The sequence below is a fragment of the Syzygium oleosum genome, unplaced genomic scaffold (assembly GCF_021117445.2).
Source record: "Syzygium oleosum isolate NSW1041296 unplaced genomic scaffold, Sole_v2.1 Sole_v2.04, whole genome shotgun sequence".
Classification (NCBI taxonomy): domain Eukaryota; kingdom Viridiplantae; phylum Streptophyta; class Magnoliopsida; order Myrtales; family Myrtaceae; genus Syzygium; species Syzygium oleosum.
In genome coordinates this window covers 3,299,265-3,316,107 of record NW_026607488.1, presented here as the reverse complement: position 1 = coordinate 3,316,107, position 16,843 = coordinate 3,299,265, and the positions used below count along the sequence as shown (strand labels likewise).

At 40.4% G+C, this 16,843-nt stretch overlaps 1 protein-coding gene and 1 non-coding gene across 3 annotated transcripts; one reads left to right on the top strand and one right to left on the bottom strand.

Moving 5' to 3' along the window:
- Window positions 1–15,218: 15,218 nt before the first annotated feature.
- Window positions 15,219–15,290, bottom strand: TRNAD-GUC (transfer RNA aspartic acid (anticodon GUC)). Its single transcript has one exon. It is a non-coding gene; the product is annotated as a tRNA-Asp (tRNA).
- Window positions 15,291–15,389: 99 nt separating this feature from the next.
- On the top strand, window positions 15,390–16,554 carry LOC130137856 (NAD(P)H-quinone oxidoreductase subunit U, chloroplastic-like). Of its 2 annotated transcripts, none has more exons than XM_056310346.1 (4): window positions 15,390–15,631; window positions 15,774–15,835; window positions 15,965–16,201; window positions 16,405–16,554. In XM_056310346.1, exons 1-4 carry the CDS (start codon window positions 15,605–15,607, stop codon window positions 16,514–16,516), a joined length of 438 nt encoding a protein of 145 aa, XP_056166321.1. In that variant the 5' UTR covers window positions 15,390–15,604; the 3' UTR covers window positions 16,517–16,554. The 2 variants fall into 2 exon arrangements, with proteins under 2 accessions (XP_056166321.1, XP_056166322.1); XM_056310347.1 differs by having other exon boundaries at window positions 15,767–15,835.
- The last annotated feature ends 289 nt before the right edge of the window (window positions 16,555–16,843 follow it).

Below are 16,843 nucleotides of genomic sequence, written 5' to 3'. Positions count from 1 at the left end.
ACCAGGACAGTGAAATTCCAAAAGTACCTGACGCCGCATTCACCGAGAGGGGTCTAGCTAAATGGGGACGATGGAACCGCCGCGGCAAGCCATTACTCAAGGATCGCATCACAGCCCGAGAAAGCGTCATCTCTCCTTCAAACACCAGAATCTTCCGTGCAAGGGGCGTAAGGGGCGTTAAAGTCGGCTTTTGGGACTCTTGTGAGACTGAATCGCAGCAAGATCCTACAAATTTGAGCAAATCACTAACCAAGAAACACGATTTCTTTACATTGCTCGCGCTGGTAGAGTAATCGGACATCATGAGGATCGCGAAGTAACTCCCAATGCCAGAAAAACAAAAAGAATTACCGACAGCTTAAGGTAATAGATGGCGACAGTCCCGTTCAATACTCTAAGAAACTTCCAAAAAAGAAAGAAAATAAATTTAGGCTGCGTTCGTTTGCGGAAAAATATTTTTTTGGAAAATATTTTTCGCGTTTTCCGGTGTTCGGGGGCGGAAAATATTTTCCGTGGGAAAACATTTTCCTTTCCCACCCCCAAATCCTTCATTGCTTTGAGGAAAATGATTTCCTCTTTTCACAAAGAGGAAATCATTTTCCCCCAAATTGAAGGCAAAATTGCCCATGGGAGGGAAAATATTTTCCGTGGGAGAGGAAGTTGATCGCCGGTCACCACCGTTGGCCGCCGGTCGCTGGCCGCCCGCCGCCGCCGCCGCCGGTCGCCGGTGAAAAATATTTTCCGAAACTTTTTCATATTGGTCGCCGAACACCGGAAAATTATGTTCCGGGAAAACATTTTCCAGGAAAATGACTTCCGGGAAAATATTTTTCAAAAAAAGAATATTTTCCGCCAAACGAACGGATTATTAAGCTCAAGAAACAGCACAGGGGAATGAAACAGGCCACCGTCGACCACCTCTCCGGGTTCAACGTCGCCAAACGCTCTACTACCAGCCGCCGCCGCCGGCGAAGAAGATGAACCGGAGGCGCTTTGGGCACATTCCCCCGCCACAACAGCAGCTTCGCATTCCGCATCCGTCATCCCCCAAACTCCTTAACAGAATCGTTGCGGATTTTTTACTAGCCCTCACGACCAATAACCGCGGGACGGCCGCCCCCTGCTCGCGGCTCCGCAAAGGACCGAACTTCGCACTCGGCGGCGGTTTCAGCCCCCACCTCGCCCAGGAACAAGAAGCCAAGGAAATCCTCAAGAACGCTCCAAAGAAAACCACACACACGATCCCATAAATCCGTCGTCGTCGTGTTCAAATTAGCGATCAATTTTCTTTCATCGCCAATTTTTCATGACTAAAATACTTGTTCTGTATAGCGTAATTTTGCGATGAAATTAGCGACGAACGTATTATATTAAAAATTCAGCAAATAAAAAATTTAGCAACGTATACGATTTGTCGCTAATTAGCGATGAATTTTGCGATGAAGGTGCCACGATAGTTATTTTCGCCGCAAATTAGCGACAAATTATTTTTCGTCGCTAATTTTCCGTCGCAAATTCCGTCGAATTATTTTTCGTCGAAAATTAACGACGAATTATTTTTTCATCGCAAATTATCGACGAATTTCTTTTTTGTCGCAAATTTTTCGTCGCAAATTTTCGTGGCTAAATCCTTATTTTTTTGTAGAGTACTTTCTCAAGTCAGTATCACCAAACCTTGTCGTCGATTAAATTCTGGCGCGGTTTGCATCTGTATAGTCTTGTTCTAATCGTATTGAGTATTGATTATTGTCTATTTGCCTGTAACGCTTCCTGTTCAGAGTTGGCGCGGAATCCTGATTTTCTTTAAAATTAAAAGTCGATCTTCGACGTTTGGTGAAAAGGTATTTCGTCACGGGATACAATTCCGGTGAAACAGAACTGTACATATTTAATCTTTGAAGAAGTAGGAAAGCCAACGAAGCATAAATCTGGCTCTGTCTATAAGAAAGGCAGTCACAATATTATCAAGCATAGAATTTTATGTGAGAGTGATGATATTTTGACGAACACGGCTTTCCTTGTTCATGGAATCGAGGAGAAAAATGATTAAGTGTTACCTGAATTTTGTGGTTTTTCAATCGCGAATGATCAGTACTGATTGCTTGTCAATTTCAACACAATCAATTGTGCTTCCTTCCTTGGTCTAAATGAAAATATAAAAAATTAATCGGTCATTTGCCAAACCAGTACTGCTTTTGAACATGATAGGTTGCAGAAAGTAACAAAATCCGAAAGGAGGAAATCACCATGAATTTCGAAGGATTAATTACCACAAGAATTTCGAACGAGTATTTGAGTTTACATCATACTAGGATGAAAAGAGATGCAAGGTTGTGGTTCTCAAATTCAAACTCAAGAAACTTATGAAAAAGAGGTTATTGCTTGTCAACTATAAGCAAGACTTGGTCATAATTTTAATTTGTCTTTCCAACTCTCAATCATCATCTTCCGAAATGCTTGCTATCTCATGTGTAGAACTTAAGAAAATGGGCAATAATTGTTGGGATTGCGCAGCAGAAGTCCGATACCTTCACCAGTTAGACCCACATTCACCCCTTCACCTGGGAAGATCGTCAAGAGGGAGCTCAAATTCAAGCCTACCCAGTTAGACCCACATTCACCTAGGGAGAGATCATCAAGAGGGAGCTTAAGTCCGAGCCCGTCAACATATCTAGTTGGACCCACTTTCACTCAAAAGCTTAAACCAATAAGTTATGGGCCAAGTGAGATATATTAATTGCTCAACACCATATCAATTATCCGATGTGGGACTTTTCTAACAGAACTCACACGTGTATCTCAACAATAATGATGCAAGTTTCATTCTCCCTTGTATAGTGGAATATGAAGTTTCGAAATATGTTGCATAGTTTTAAGGCTGTCTGTTTATAAAGGGTAAATGACATAAATCTTTCATGAACTTTGGCCAAATGTGCAATATGGTCTTTGAACTTTAAATTTGTTCAATGAGATCCTTGGAGTTTTTGTGCATATTCAACTTAGTCTCTAAACTATATAAAAATATTCAATGTTGTCCATAAATTTTAATTAATGGAATAACATCATTGGACATTTTCATATAATATAGGGACTAAATTGAACATGTATCAAAAGTTCGGGGATCAAATTGAATAAATTAAAAGTTCAGGGACGATATTGCATATTGGGCTAAAGTTCAAAGACCACATTAAATAAATTTAAAGTTTCGGGATCATATTATATATTGGATCAAAGTTTATGGATAATTAGTGTCGTTATCCCATTTATAAACAACGAAGGTACACTAGTTGTACTTTAGTGAAACCCCACACGTCTGACAATGGGGATCAACACGAGAAATTATTCGATGAACCCAGTGTATATATTACATCGAATTTGACTCATTGAACATGCTTGGTTCTATGAGAATCGCATATGGTCCCACAAATTTATCGGTTCAGATTTAGTTTAATGTATACTTAAGGTTCATATAATATTTGCTTGATGCAGTAGAGATTTTTTTTTTAATAAAAAAAGTAGGTGGTGTCAATCGAATTTCATGCAAAAATTGAACTATCCATAAAAAGTAGCCTACTTATATTATGAAACAAGTTCCCTTGCCCATGCTTGGAATGGATTTTTTTCGAAGTTAATCATATCACGGATTATATATATATGATAACAACTTTAAATAGTGTGATTGAATGTAGGTATGAACTTTTAAAAAAAGAAAAAGAATCTTCGATCCACTTTATCAAAATTTCATTCAGTTTTGGCTGATGATAATACCACGAAGGAAGACTGAAAACGATTATATCGATTTTTGTTTTCCGTTGCAAAAATCATGGAACAGAAAATTAAATTAAGGGGTTGAATGACTTAAGAGATGTCGTTCTCATGCTTGGTTAAAATAATAAATGACTCAAAAGGGTACAAAATGTGCGTGAAGTAAGGCATGTTTGCCAATTCGGTTCTATTGAGAATACATGTTCGCCATTTGTCGATCATGCCATAGTTATATACAGGGAAAAAAGTGCCAAAAAAGTCCTAAACTTTTTGCATTGATACCAATTTAGTCCTAAACTTTTTTTTGATGCCAAATTAGTCCTAAACCTTTTACATTTGTGCCAATTCAGTCCTAAACCTTTTTTTAATGCCAATTAAGTCCTAAACCTTTTGCATTGGTGCCAATTCAGTCCTAAACCTTTTGTCTTTGTGCCAATTAAGTCCTTTCGGCCAATTTTGGCCGGATTTTACTGACGTGGATGCTGGCCGACCGGTGGCCGGTCACCGGCGCTGACGTGGACAATTTAATAATATTTTAATATTTTTTGAATTTTTATTTCTTTTCTTCTTTTCTTTTCTTTTTCCCCTCCCCTCCCCTCCCCTCGCTCCTCTAGCCGGTCGCCGAACTGACGACTGGCCAGAGGCTAGAGGCCGGCGACGACGGCCTCACCCGGCGACGGCGAGACTCGCCATGGCTGGGCGAGGCTCGAGCCCTCGCCGGCCACGGGCGATGACGGCCTCGCCCGGCGAGGGCGAGCCTCGCCATGGCTGGGTGAGGCCGCCGTCGCCAGTGGCCGGCAAGGGCGAGCCTGCCGTCGCCGGTCGTCGGTCCGACAACCGGCTGGAGGAGGGAGGGGAGGGGAGGGGAAAAAAAAAGAAAAGAAGAGAAGAAAAAAATAAACAAATATTCAAAAAATATTAAAATATTATTATTTTTGTTCACATCAGTGCCGGTGACCGGCCGCCGGCCGGTCGGCGTCCACTTCAACAAAATCCGGCCAATTTTGGCCGGAAGGACTGAATTGGCACAAAGACAAAAGGTTTAGGACTGAATTGGCACAAATGCAAAAAGTTTAGGACAGAATTGGCACCAAAAAAAGGTTTAGGACTGAATTGGTACTAATACAAAAGGTTTAGGACTGAATTGGCACCAAAAAAAGGTTTAGGACTAAATTGGTACCAATGCAAAAGGTTTAGGACTGAATTGGCACAAAAAAAAGGTTTAGGACTAAATTGGTACCAATGCAAAAGGTTTAGGACTTTTTTGGCACTTTTCCCGTTATATCCACGTTGTCTTGACAAAAGCCTCCCTTCGACAAAATAATTATATAAAAAAACGTCATCAATTTATTTCTTTTAAATCAAAGATATGTATTTCTTATTCGACTTGGGAGACTACAAATTGTCCATGAAATAATGCATGTCTGCCATTTTATTGCTAATGAAAATGCACGCTTGCCATTTGTCGAGCTTCTTTTTTCTGATGAAATAATTTCTTGCGTCGAACCCCATTGTCGGGGCATGTGGGGTTTCACTAAGGCACAAAGAGCGGCCACGGGAAAGAAGAAAAACGTCATTGTTTATAAATAGAGATAACCTAAACACTATGCAACATCATTTCGAAACTTCAAGAATCATTATACAAGTGAGAATGCAACTTGCATTATTGTTGCTTATTCTCTTAAGTGTTTCGACGGGTGAGATGGCAAGCATCTCTGAAGATGATGATGATCGAGATTTGGAAAGACAATTTCAGATGATGACCAAGTCGCCCATGAAGACATTTGTGGTAGTTAATCTATCAAAATTCTCAGTGATTTTCTTCGAGCCTTTTGGATTACATGTTACATTCTACAATCTATCTTGTTCGGAAGTGGTGTTTTTTTTTTTGAAAATTTGACTGATTATATTTGGTATTTTAATGAAGACCAAGGAAGGAGACACCATCGATTTTGTTGAAATTAACAAGCAAACGGCACTTGATTATCCACTCTTGAAAAACCACAAAATTCAGGTAATAATTTATCCTTTTTTCCCCTTTATTCTGTCGAGGAATAAAATCGTGTTTAGTCAAACAATCGTCACTCTCGAATCAACTTGCTCTGCTTGATGATACTAGCTATGACCGTCATTTTTGCAGACCGAGCCAAATATAAGCTTCGTTCGCTTTCATATTCCTTCAAAGGTTAAATTTGAACGGTTCGGATTGAGAGAACCTTGCCCTACCGGCACAGTACCAATTCCTCGAGTTAGAAAGGAAGACTTGATAAGGGAAAAATCCGTAGCCAAGATGCCATCCTCTTAAGAGTCAGAATGCTCTTTCTCAACATGTATAGTTCTCTCTATCTCAACATATGTTGTGCTCTAGCGCACCCAGACACGCACATTTACATAATTTGAGGTTTATGAGAGTTTGTTTCATTGAAAGCCTGTAGATAACTTATGAAAAGATTAGCGTTCATAGGTTGTATGCATTGCATGACCTATATTCTTGTCACAGCCACCTCTGATATGCCCAAAATTTCTCGACATAAGAAAATACAGGTCCGGCTATATTCGAGAAATCATATAGATCGATCTTTTCACAAGCAGTACAAAGAAAAAATACAATTAAAAAAAATGTATTATCACCTTTCGGAATCTAAATTCTCGATCCAAATTGCATTTGTGATTTTGAAGCATAAGCACCACTAATCCACCATAGTAGAACGAATCATAAGCAAACAAAAGTTTATTTGTCTTTTTACCCCTTTTACAACTTGATGCAAGTAGTTTCTTTGAGAGACGACATGACAAAGAATATCAAATATGAAGGTTATGGGAGATCTAATATCTACAATCTAACCATAGCTCCTGATCAAGTCATCTCACATAACATGTGGATTAAAATTGATCCCCCTCGATCATATAAATGTGACTGCTATAGGCTGGCAGTTACTTCAATTTGTAGGTATATACAGAGAAGGTATTAAGATGAAAAATATAATATCTTTTGCTTTGACTAGGTTTCTTTACAACTATATGGTGATACTCGGCCTCGGTTGTTTACATATTGGACGGTTAGTTTGAAACTTGTTGATTTATTCTCCCAACGGATTTTGAATTTCCAACAATGAAGTTGGAACCTTGGCTTCTTTTGTGGACTAAAGCATCATTCTTGTAGGGTAATGGCTACCGTAACGGATGTTACAACATGCTATGTCTAGGTTTTGTCCAGGTTCATAGGTCAGTAACTCCTGGTGATATATTCAATCGTGCTTCCTCTTATGGCGGATCTCAATTTGAGTTTTTCTATCCAAATCTTCCAAGTGAGCTTGATTTTGAGAAAATTTAGACAATGTATTATGTTCTTAACTAGACCAATTCAAACCTATCGTGCTATCTTCTTCACTAATCGCATATGCTGAGAACAAGATTAACTGACTTCAACTTCGGTGAATAATCTTGAACTACACACATGTTGGGCGATTAACACTAGTCGTGACACATAACAAATATTCAACAAATTACAACCTCCAATCTGTCTATCTCTCAAAATTGATTGGGGCAGCTAAAAATCATGTGGATATGTCCATTTACTATCAAGACATAATAAACGTTTATCAAATATGAACTATTAGATCTAATTTTTCTTAGGCAATCAATTTTCGGATAGATGTGTGATGGGACACATCTAGGAAGAAAGTTTTTGGGGGTACATATGTTAGGGAAAATTCTGATAAAAAAAAGTTAGGGAAATCGCACACACACAAAAGCGCTTTTGATATGTGAGTTTTGTTCATCCACTTCTTTAAATTTTACTTTTCCTTTTTACAATACATAAGCAATTTCTATAGTTGTGTGCGTATATATATACACATACACATATGTATATGAATATATGTTATTTCAAACTTTGCACAATTTATCTTTTTAACTTTTAGAAGTAATGAAGTTAATCTCAAATACGTTAAGAACTCATGGACATTTTTGCTCATACGCTGGATCCAAGTAAAAAGAATTGGTGGCTTAGGATGCGAATGGTAACCATTCTGCTCCAGAAATCAAATTATTGCCAGAAATTGATTTCTGGAATTCTTGCCAGAAATTGATTTCTGGAGGAGAAATCTGTTTGATAAAACATGACTAATTCTGCTCAAGAAATTGATTTCTGGAACATAAATCTATTTTGATTTGTTGATTTTTTTTTGCACCTAAAAAAATTTAAATTTTACTCAAAGTGGGTGGCCACATGTATTATAAGCCATTCTGTAAAGTTTAGAAATTTTTGATTTTTTTTAATTTTTTTTGGGCACCTAAAAAAATTTAAATTTCACTCAAAGTGGGTGGCCACAGGTATTCTAAGCCATTTTGTGAAGTTTTGAATTTTTTATTTTTTTATTTTTTTGGGCACCTCAAAAAATTTAAATTTTACTCAAAGTAGGTGGCTACAGATATTCTAAGCCATTCTGTGAAGTTTTTTATTTTTTATTTATTTTTTATTTTTTTGGCATCTCAAAAAATTTAAATTTCACTCAAAATGGGTGGCCACAGGTATTTTAAGCCATTTTGTGAAGTTTTGAAAATTTTTATTTTTTTATTATTTTTATTTTTTTTTTGGCACCTCAAAAAATTTAAATTTCACCCAAAATAGGTGGCCACAGGTATTTTAAGCCATTTTGTGAAGTTTTGAAATTTTTGATTTTTTTTGGGCATCTCAAAAAATTTAAATTTCACTCAAAGTTGGTGGCCACATGTGTTTTAAGCTATTCTGTGAAATTTTGAAATTTTTGATTTTTTTGATTTTTTTAAAAAAAATTCACCAAATTTCATATTTTCCCGAAATCTGATTTTTTTTATTTTCTGGAAATTTTTATGAATTTTTCTAGGAATTTTCAATTTTTATGCATTTTCTGAAAAAAAAAATTGTGAGAAAGGGAGAATGCATTCCGGAATCAAGAAGCTACAAAAAGTAGCTTATCTTTTTCTTGCCAAAAACTCATTCCGGAATCAAAAATGCATTCTGGAATCAAGAATGCATTCTGGAAACAAATATTTTTAACAAACGCATTTTTATTCAAGAATGCAAAAATCGCTCCAGAATGCATTCCGGAAATTTGTTAACAAACGCCATTCTGTTCCGGAATGCATTCCGGAACAGAATTTTTATTCTGGAATGCATTCCATGCGCATCCTTACCGTTGGTGATCCAGAGATTTTAGTTGGTTATTGGCCGAGTGAACTGTTCTTATATTTACGCAATGGCTTGCTACATATGGCTTGGGGAGGAGTGGGTCGGTCCGGGAGAGACGGAGTTTGTCCTCCGATGGCAAGTGGTCACCTATGTTGCACCGATACCGACACGCGACACGCAATACGACACGATACGACACGTGACACATTATTTTTCAAAAAATAGAGAATTTCGACACGTTGGGATATGTTGATATATATATAATAAATTATTATTTTTAAATTTGATTCAAATAAGTAAATAAATGATTAAAAAAAAGCCTAGAATGAATTTACCCTAAAAACATTATACACACGCGAGCTTAGTAAACATAAATTTTCAAAAAATAATTATGTGTAAATAAATATATTAGTTAAGAAACTAAAATTAGATAATGAAATTAGAAAACAAGGAAAGTACAAGATCAAAAACCAAAAAAACAGCCAATTTGGAAGCCCAGCCCACTTTCTTTTGTCAAAACCCTAATAACATCGGCCCAATTCCAAAAAAAACCCCAAACTTTACACTTTGTCCCAATTATACCCTGAACTTTTTTTTGTCCCAAGAAAAACCTCAAACTTTGCTCTGAGTCCCAAATCTACCCTACCGTTATAACTCCGTCCAATTAACGTCGGGAAAAAAAAAAAAAAAAAAAAAACAGCCGCAGTGCGGCGTGGCCAAGCCTTCGCCGGTGGCCGCCGCCACGCCGCCGGAAGGAGCGGCGGCTCGCTCGGGCCTTCTCGAAGGCCGGCGACCCTCGCCGGCCCGGGCGAGTCGCCGGCGAGGAGCTGCAGCCCCCGATCAGGGGCGAGGGCGCGACCACTCGCCCCCGGATCGGGAGGCGGAGGCCCTCGCCGGCGACTCGCCCGGGCGGCGAGGGTCGCCGCCTTCGGGAAGGCCCGGCGAGGCCGCCGACCCCGCGAGGCGTCGCCCTGGGCCTCCCGAAGGCCGACGACCCTCGTCGGCGAGGGGACTGCAGCCCCCCGATCTCGGGCGAGGTCGCGCCTCCCCGAGATCGGGGCTTGCAGGCCCTCGCCCGGCGACTCGCCCGGGCCGGCGAGGGTCGCCGGCCTTCGGGAAGGCCCGGGCGAGGGCCAGCTGACCCGGGCGAGGCCTCGCCCGGGCCTCCCGAAGTGCCGACGACCCTCGCCGGCGAGGGACGCAGCCCCGATCCGGGCGAGGTCGCGCCCTCCCCCATATCGGGGCTTGCGAGCCCTCGCCGGCGACTCGCCCGGGCCGGCGAGGGTCGCCGGCCTTCGGGAAGGCCCAGCGAGGGCCGCCGACCCCAGGCGAGGCCTCGCCGGCCTCCCGAAGGCGGAGACCTCGCCGGCCCGGGCGAGTCGCCGGCGAGGGCACAAGCCCCGATCTGGGGAGGCGCGACCTCGCCCCGATCGGGGCCGCAGCCCTCGCCGGCGACTCGCCCGGGCCGGCGAGGTCGCCGCCTTCGGAAGGCCCAGGCGAGGGCCGCCGCTCCTTCCGGCGGCGTGGCGGGCCACCGGCGAAGGCTTGGCCACGCCGCACGGTTCTGTTTTTTTTTTTTTTTTTTTTTTTTTTTTTTTCCGACGTTAATTGGACAGAGTTATAACGGTAGGGTAGATTTGGGACTCGGAGAAAAGTTTGAGGTTTTTCTTGAGACAAAAAAAAGTTCAGGGTATAATTGGGACAAAGTGTAAAGTTTGGGGTTTTTTTTGGAATTAGGCCTAATAACATCTTCCTCTCTTTTGCCCCGCCTCCTGCTCTCTTCAGCTTCCTCCTTCGCGCGACCCGCAGCTTCCTCCCACCTCTTCCTTCTCCTTCGTCGCCGACGAAGCGCAAGGCAAAGGAGATGATGGCGTGAAGGGCGTCGTCCTCGGCGCTGGAGAAGCGGGAGGCGAAGGAGATGACGGCGCGGAGGGTGTCGTCCTCGGCGCCGGAGATCTGGCACCTTCTTCCTCATCTATCTCTCTCGGCTGCACCTTCTTCCTCATCTCTCTCGATAACGAGGGCACGCGTGTCGCCGGCGTGTCCGATGCGTTGGTCGCGTGTCGAATGTTCGACACCTCTTGACCACTTGTTCGAGCGTGTCGAACGCGTGTCGGACACCGACACGGTGGCTCTAAGAGAGTGTCGGTGCAACATACTGGTCACAAGCCTGCCGGAAATTTCAGGCACGCCACATTTTTTCGACAACTTACTTGGATCGATGCAACCGGTGCTTTTCAACATCCTTCAACAAAAACAGTCAAGTGGGTGGATAAATCCAATGTCTATGATTTGAAGAACTATGGCTATGTTAGAAGACGACAATTCGGATATTGGATTAGCTTTGGTGGTCCGGGGAGTTGTTGTGAGGGAGGGAGGGATGGTTAGTAATGAGGAGCTATCTTGAGCAATTCAATAAGTGAGGCTTTCGACTTTGAAACTTTTTGTTTTAGTTTTTAGTTAGTGTTGATCTTTATCTCCCTTTTTCTTGAGGTTGCGGTTGGAATATGAGGGGTGAATTCCCATAGTAGACCTGTCAAATGGGTGAGTCTGATCAGGTTTATGTTGGGTCGAAAATTTTTCGATCCAAATTGACCCATTTAATCCGTTTAACCCATTTCCATGCAATGTATATATAGTGACACATACCTTACCAGATCCATCCCCAATCTTACCTATATTACTAACATGCTTATATATTTAACTCAATATAGGAAAACTCATACCCAAATTGAAGTGAGAGCGCGAAGTGAGCGAGCACAAGATCGAGTGAGGGTAAGAGAGAGTTAAGAGAGATTCATAGAGGTGAGTTGGATTTAAGTAAACTGTGAATTCATTTAACATACATATTATTTTTGGTTTTACCATTCTAAACTCATTTATGACCTATTTACTGTATGTAACTATCGCGATCCTCCTAACGCGATCCTCCTAACGTGATCAAGGAATGACAGGTTTAAAGATAATGTCCAAAAGGTGGGCCAACGGCCCTTGATTAGGCATGAGCTCTCCTAAACCCCTATCTCACGCAATGTTGGGATTCATTTTAAGTTCCAAAGGTTCTATGTGAACTGGGAGTCTCCACTAGTCGATTGAAAAGCCAAGTGAGGTACGAGAGTATATCTCACTTTCTACGCAACCAGAGATTCAAGTACAGGTACTTGGTTACACTAGTTATCGAACTAAAACCCTTTTGGTACCTAAACTTGAGTATTTGTGAACTAAGTGATCCATGCGGTCTTTTCATTTTATATTCCATTTACGTGTTCATCTATGTGTCCATATGCAATCGAGCTAAACATAGATAATCATAAATACATATATCCACACCCAAACAATGAAAATGAAACCACATAAGATCAAAGTATGACGATATTGAAATAAGTAAAGTACAGTAGGTAAAACCCAATACAAGTCGGGCAAAAAATATATATGACCTTGTTATAGAGCCCAAAACAGGGTCCCTCAGAAGCTAAATGGAAACTTAAATATGCATGAAATTACTCTAATTGCGTGAACTACATTTAGATAATTCTAATATATACAAAACTGATTATTTACGAAAATAATTATTCGTAAAATGCCAAAAAAACACTAAATTAGGAGAATGACTTTAGAAAAATGAGGAAAATTCCAAAAAATGTCATTTCTTCCCTAATTTAACACTAGCCCACAATTTTTTTTGAAAAATTTCCAGATTTTGTTTTAAATAATTTTAATTCATTAAACCGAACTGTGTTTAATAACTCAGGATATGGATATCACATTAATCAAGCTCGAATCAACATTTTCAAGATTCACAATTGGTTTGGGCATTTCGTCGAACACATAGTATGCATTAGATTGGCTTGACAAGTTTCTCTTAATCATGTTCATGGCCTTCAATCTTTATCCATAAGCAACCTTAACCTCAAATAAGGCATCAGTGTTATTCTACAACATTCAGGGAGCAATATTAACTAGAAATAAGTGTCGTGACCTTCCCTCGAGTGAACCACTTAGGGGCTGATTATGTGGGATTACTAAGCCCAAAGACTTAGTTCGAGCTCTTCCAAGTCCATACCAATTCCCAACTTTCAGATCAATTAACATGCAAAATCAATTTATTTAGGAGTCGCAATTAATAAGTTATTGATAGGTTGATTAGATACCCAAATAAAGTGTGGGATAATAATTTACTTCTGCGAATGAGAGATTTCCGGATATGGGGACTTGATTACGTTGGATTAATCAACACCCATTCGGTACATTTTCTCTTTATTTCAAAAACATTTTTGCAAGCAATCTTGAATCAATTTTAAACCTAGTCACTAACATGTAATGTGATCACGTGGGCATGCAACCAATAAAAGTAACACTTCATAAATCAAAAGCAATAAATAAATTGCAAGAAAAAAAGAATTCTATTCTAATTATGCAATTGTAATTAGCCTTTTCTGGGTTTTCTCTTTAAGGTGCACATGGCAACGATTCTGTGCCCGAGAACTGATCCTGCTCAGAAATGATTTTTTTTTATTCTGTGCCTGGGAACTTATTCTGAGCATTTGAAAGTGTTTGATAACGGCCCAAAATTTCCATTTCTGGAATAGAAAAAAAACAGAAATGCTTTGGTAACGACACAAAATTTCTTTTTATTAATAATATTTTAAATATTTTAATATTTCTTTCTTTTTTTTTCTTTTTTTTCTTTTCTTTTTTTCTTCTCTCCTTCTTGGCCATGGCCGGTAAAATATTTTTTTTAATTAATAATATTTTTTTAAAATATAACTTTTTTAGTTTTTTTAGCCATGGCCGGTAAAATATTTTTTTATTAAAATATTTTAATAAAAATTATTTTTAATAAAAATATTTTTTAATTTTTTTTTGCCATGGCCGGTAAATTTTTTTTATATTATTTATTAATAATATTTTTTTATTATATTGAATTTTTTTTTGCCATGGCCTGATTGCCGGCCATGGTCGGTAAAATATTTTTTATTAATAATATATTTTTTTCATGGCCTAGTCGCCGGCCATGGCCGATTAATTATTTTTTTATTAATAATAAATTTTTTTGTTCATGGCCTAGTCGCCGGCCATGGCCAGTAAAATATTTTTTTATTAAAATATTTTAATCTCGCCAGATATGGCGAGGGCGGTCCTCGCGCCGGACATTAGAAGCTACATCAAAAACCAAGAAAAAGAAGAAGAAAAAAAAACTGATTCTCATTTTTGTTCCCAGAATCAAAAAGCTATTTTTTTTATTCTTGATTCTGTTCCAAAACTCATTCTGGGAACAAATTCTTGCAAATTTGTGCTCAGAATAAAAAAATTAAACAAACGGATTTCTGTTTCCAAACTGATTCTGGGAACAAAAGAATAGAATCAATCACTATTTGGCAAGTTGCCATGCGCACCCTTAATGAAAATTGAGTTTTACGCAATGCATGTGATGCAAACTTACTCTAAACGCAACTAATCTGATGTGAAAGTTGATGGCTCCCGGCTCCAATGGCTACCCTCACCTATGTAACACAGAGGCAACTGCTTTGCTTCCTTCTTATTCTTTCCACCAGCTAAAGATTGAAATACACTTTAAATGGACTAAAAATCCGAATGATATAGGCAGACTAAGCTTGAGTGAGTAATAGGAGTGCGGCAGAGAGGGCATTCGGGCTTCTCGTTGCACCATTCCATAATGCGATTCCTATACATGGAGAATTGCACTAAAATGTAAAATAGGAACACACATAACCACAGAGGAAAACGGGAATTCAAGTCATGCAGAGGAGTACCGGCTGAATACATGACCACAAGGCGTGGCCGTTGGGTTGCTGGCGAGGGCTCCGGCACAATGTACATTTACTCGTCCCAGTCGTTCCTTGAGGCTGAACGAGAAAACAAGGCGTAAGAGACAACCCCTGATTTCATCGGCCATCAACCATGCACCAGACGTAGGTCATGACACATATCTGAACAGGATACTAGCTCCCTAACATGCTTATGTTTCCTGTGATCTCTCTTTTTGGAATATATCTCGGGGATTTCAAGCTAATCAAGAAGACCAAATCAATGTTTTCGTCGACCAGTAAGGACTATCCCACTGGGACCATCAAACACAGCCAAACCTCCAGTCATGGAGCTCTACATCCTACAGATTAAGGTATAGTAAAAAACTAGCGTGATATACATGTTGTTAGAAACCAAGGATTTCTGTGATGTGTATAGGCATGCGTGTATCTTCTTGTGGATTCATTGGTAAGAGCCGTCCTATTTCTGCAAAAAACCAAAAGAAAATAGACGCCGTTGCCGGGGATCGAACCCGGGTCACCCGCGTGACAGGCGGGAATACTCACCACTATACTACAACGACCTTGTGGCTCTTCTCATAATTTAAATTTATTTAATGTTAAGATTAAAGGGCTGTTCTCTTTCTATTTGTACTGCGTGTGCGGATAACGTTCCACAGGTTGGAGGCCATCCGCATCATCTTCCTCCTCATTCCCACTCAACACTGCTCTTGCGTTCCCGACCAAACCCAGGAGGTCAATCCTTGTCGACAAGCTCCTCCGGCGACGACCCAACCAAGACCAACACGGCGATGGCGGCGGCAGCGACAGAGAGCCACACCTCGGAAAGCTCCATTGAAGCTCCCTGACTTGCCCCCTTCTCTCATCTCCGTGCTCAATGTCGAACGAGCCCTTCGCGGCATCAGTAAAAGACTCCATCTTTAGCTCTCAAAGTTTTGGTTCTTTACCGAGGGGGGGGGGGGTGTTTCAATCGTGTCCTGCTTGAGTTTTGTTCGGGAAGAGGAGGTAAAGATGGGAATTTGATTGGTTTTGGTTTTAGAATGCAGCCATCACGGACGTGGATCATTACGGCAGGCTCGGGCTCCCGAGAAAATGCCCCTACGATCAGGTCCAGCCCATGTGCCTCCCGTGTGCTTGTATCTTCGCCCAATTCAGGCACTCTGATTTCCCTTTTCGAAGAACGTCGAGATTAATGTTCATATTCTGTCTGCCTGCATGGAAACGAGCTGGTTGCCAGGCCGTACAAGAAGAAGGTGGAAGAAGTGAACAGCGAGGAGGGGCTCGAAGAAGATGAGATCAATGAGATTTCGCAATGTTCGGACAGGAGTCGTGCAAGGATACTGTCATCAGTCGAAGAGAAAACACTGTATGATTGGAGCTTGGCCAGGAGTGAGAAGCCGGACAGATACATGTGGCCTTTCGAGGCCGACATTACTCAGACCCCTACACACTCTCCTCTCCTCCTCCACCACCGGTACTCAATCAAACTGCTCCATGTTTTCTCTCTGTTCTTTTTATCATTCGTCCAAAAAGGCTTTTACTTTTTGGTTAATCTAGATCTTACGGCACGCGCATTTTCAATTTGTTCAATGTTAAATTGCTCGAATAATCTCGAATGGAATGTCCATATGCTTTAACAAGTTCCATTTGCTGAGAGTCTAAAGCTTTGTGATGCAGGAACCGGAGGATGAGGGGCCGACGAGACTTGTTAGTTACTTCAGGCTTGGATGGGTGGTATTGTCCTTCGTATTATCTATTATTCTCAATCGATAGTTCATCGAGTTTGTAAAACATATATATCCCAAGAAGAATCTTGAATTGGACGAAGCACGGATCTTGAATTGGTTGTAAATTATAGTAATTCTTATTGAAGTTTCTGTAACCAATAAACTTCATAATCCAATGTCACCACACATCGATCAACCAAATATCATGATAGATCTATATACCAAAAAGAGTGCATTTGTTTACTTTGATCTTCATATATATTCCTCTCAATATATCTCGAGATGGTTTGTTAGATTGTAAGAGAGTATCGGTGGTGTTGGCACGAAATCGACGCTATCACTACTGACGGTATAATGGTTGACTTTGGTTATATCATGCCTCACAATTC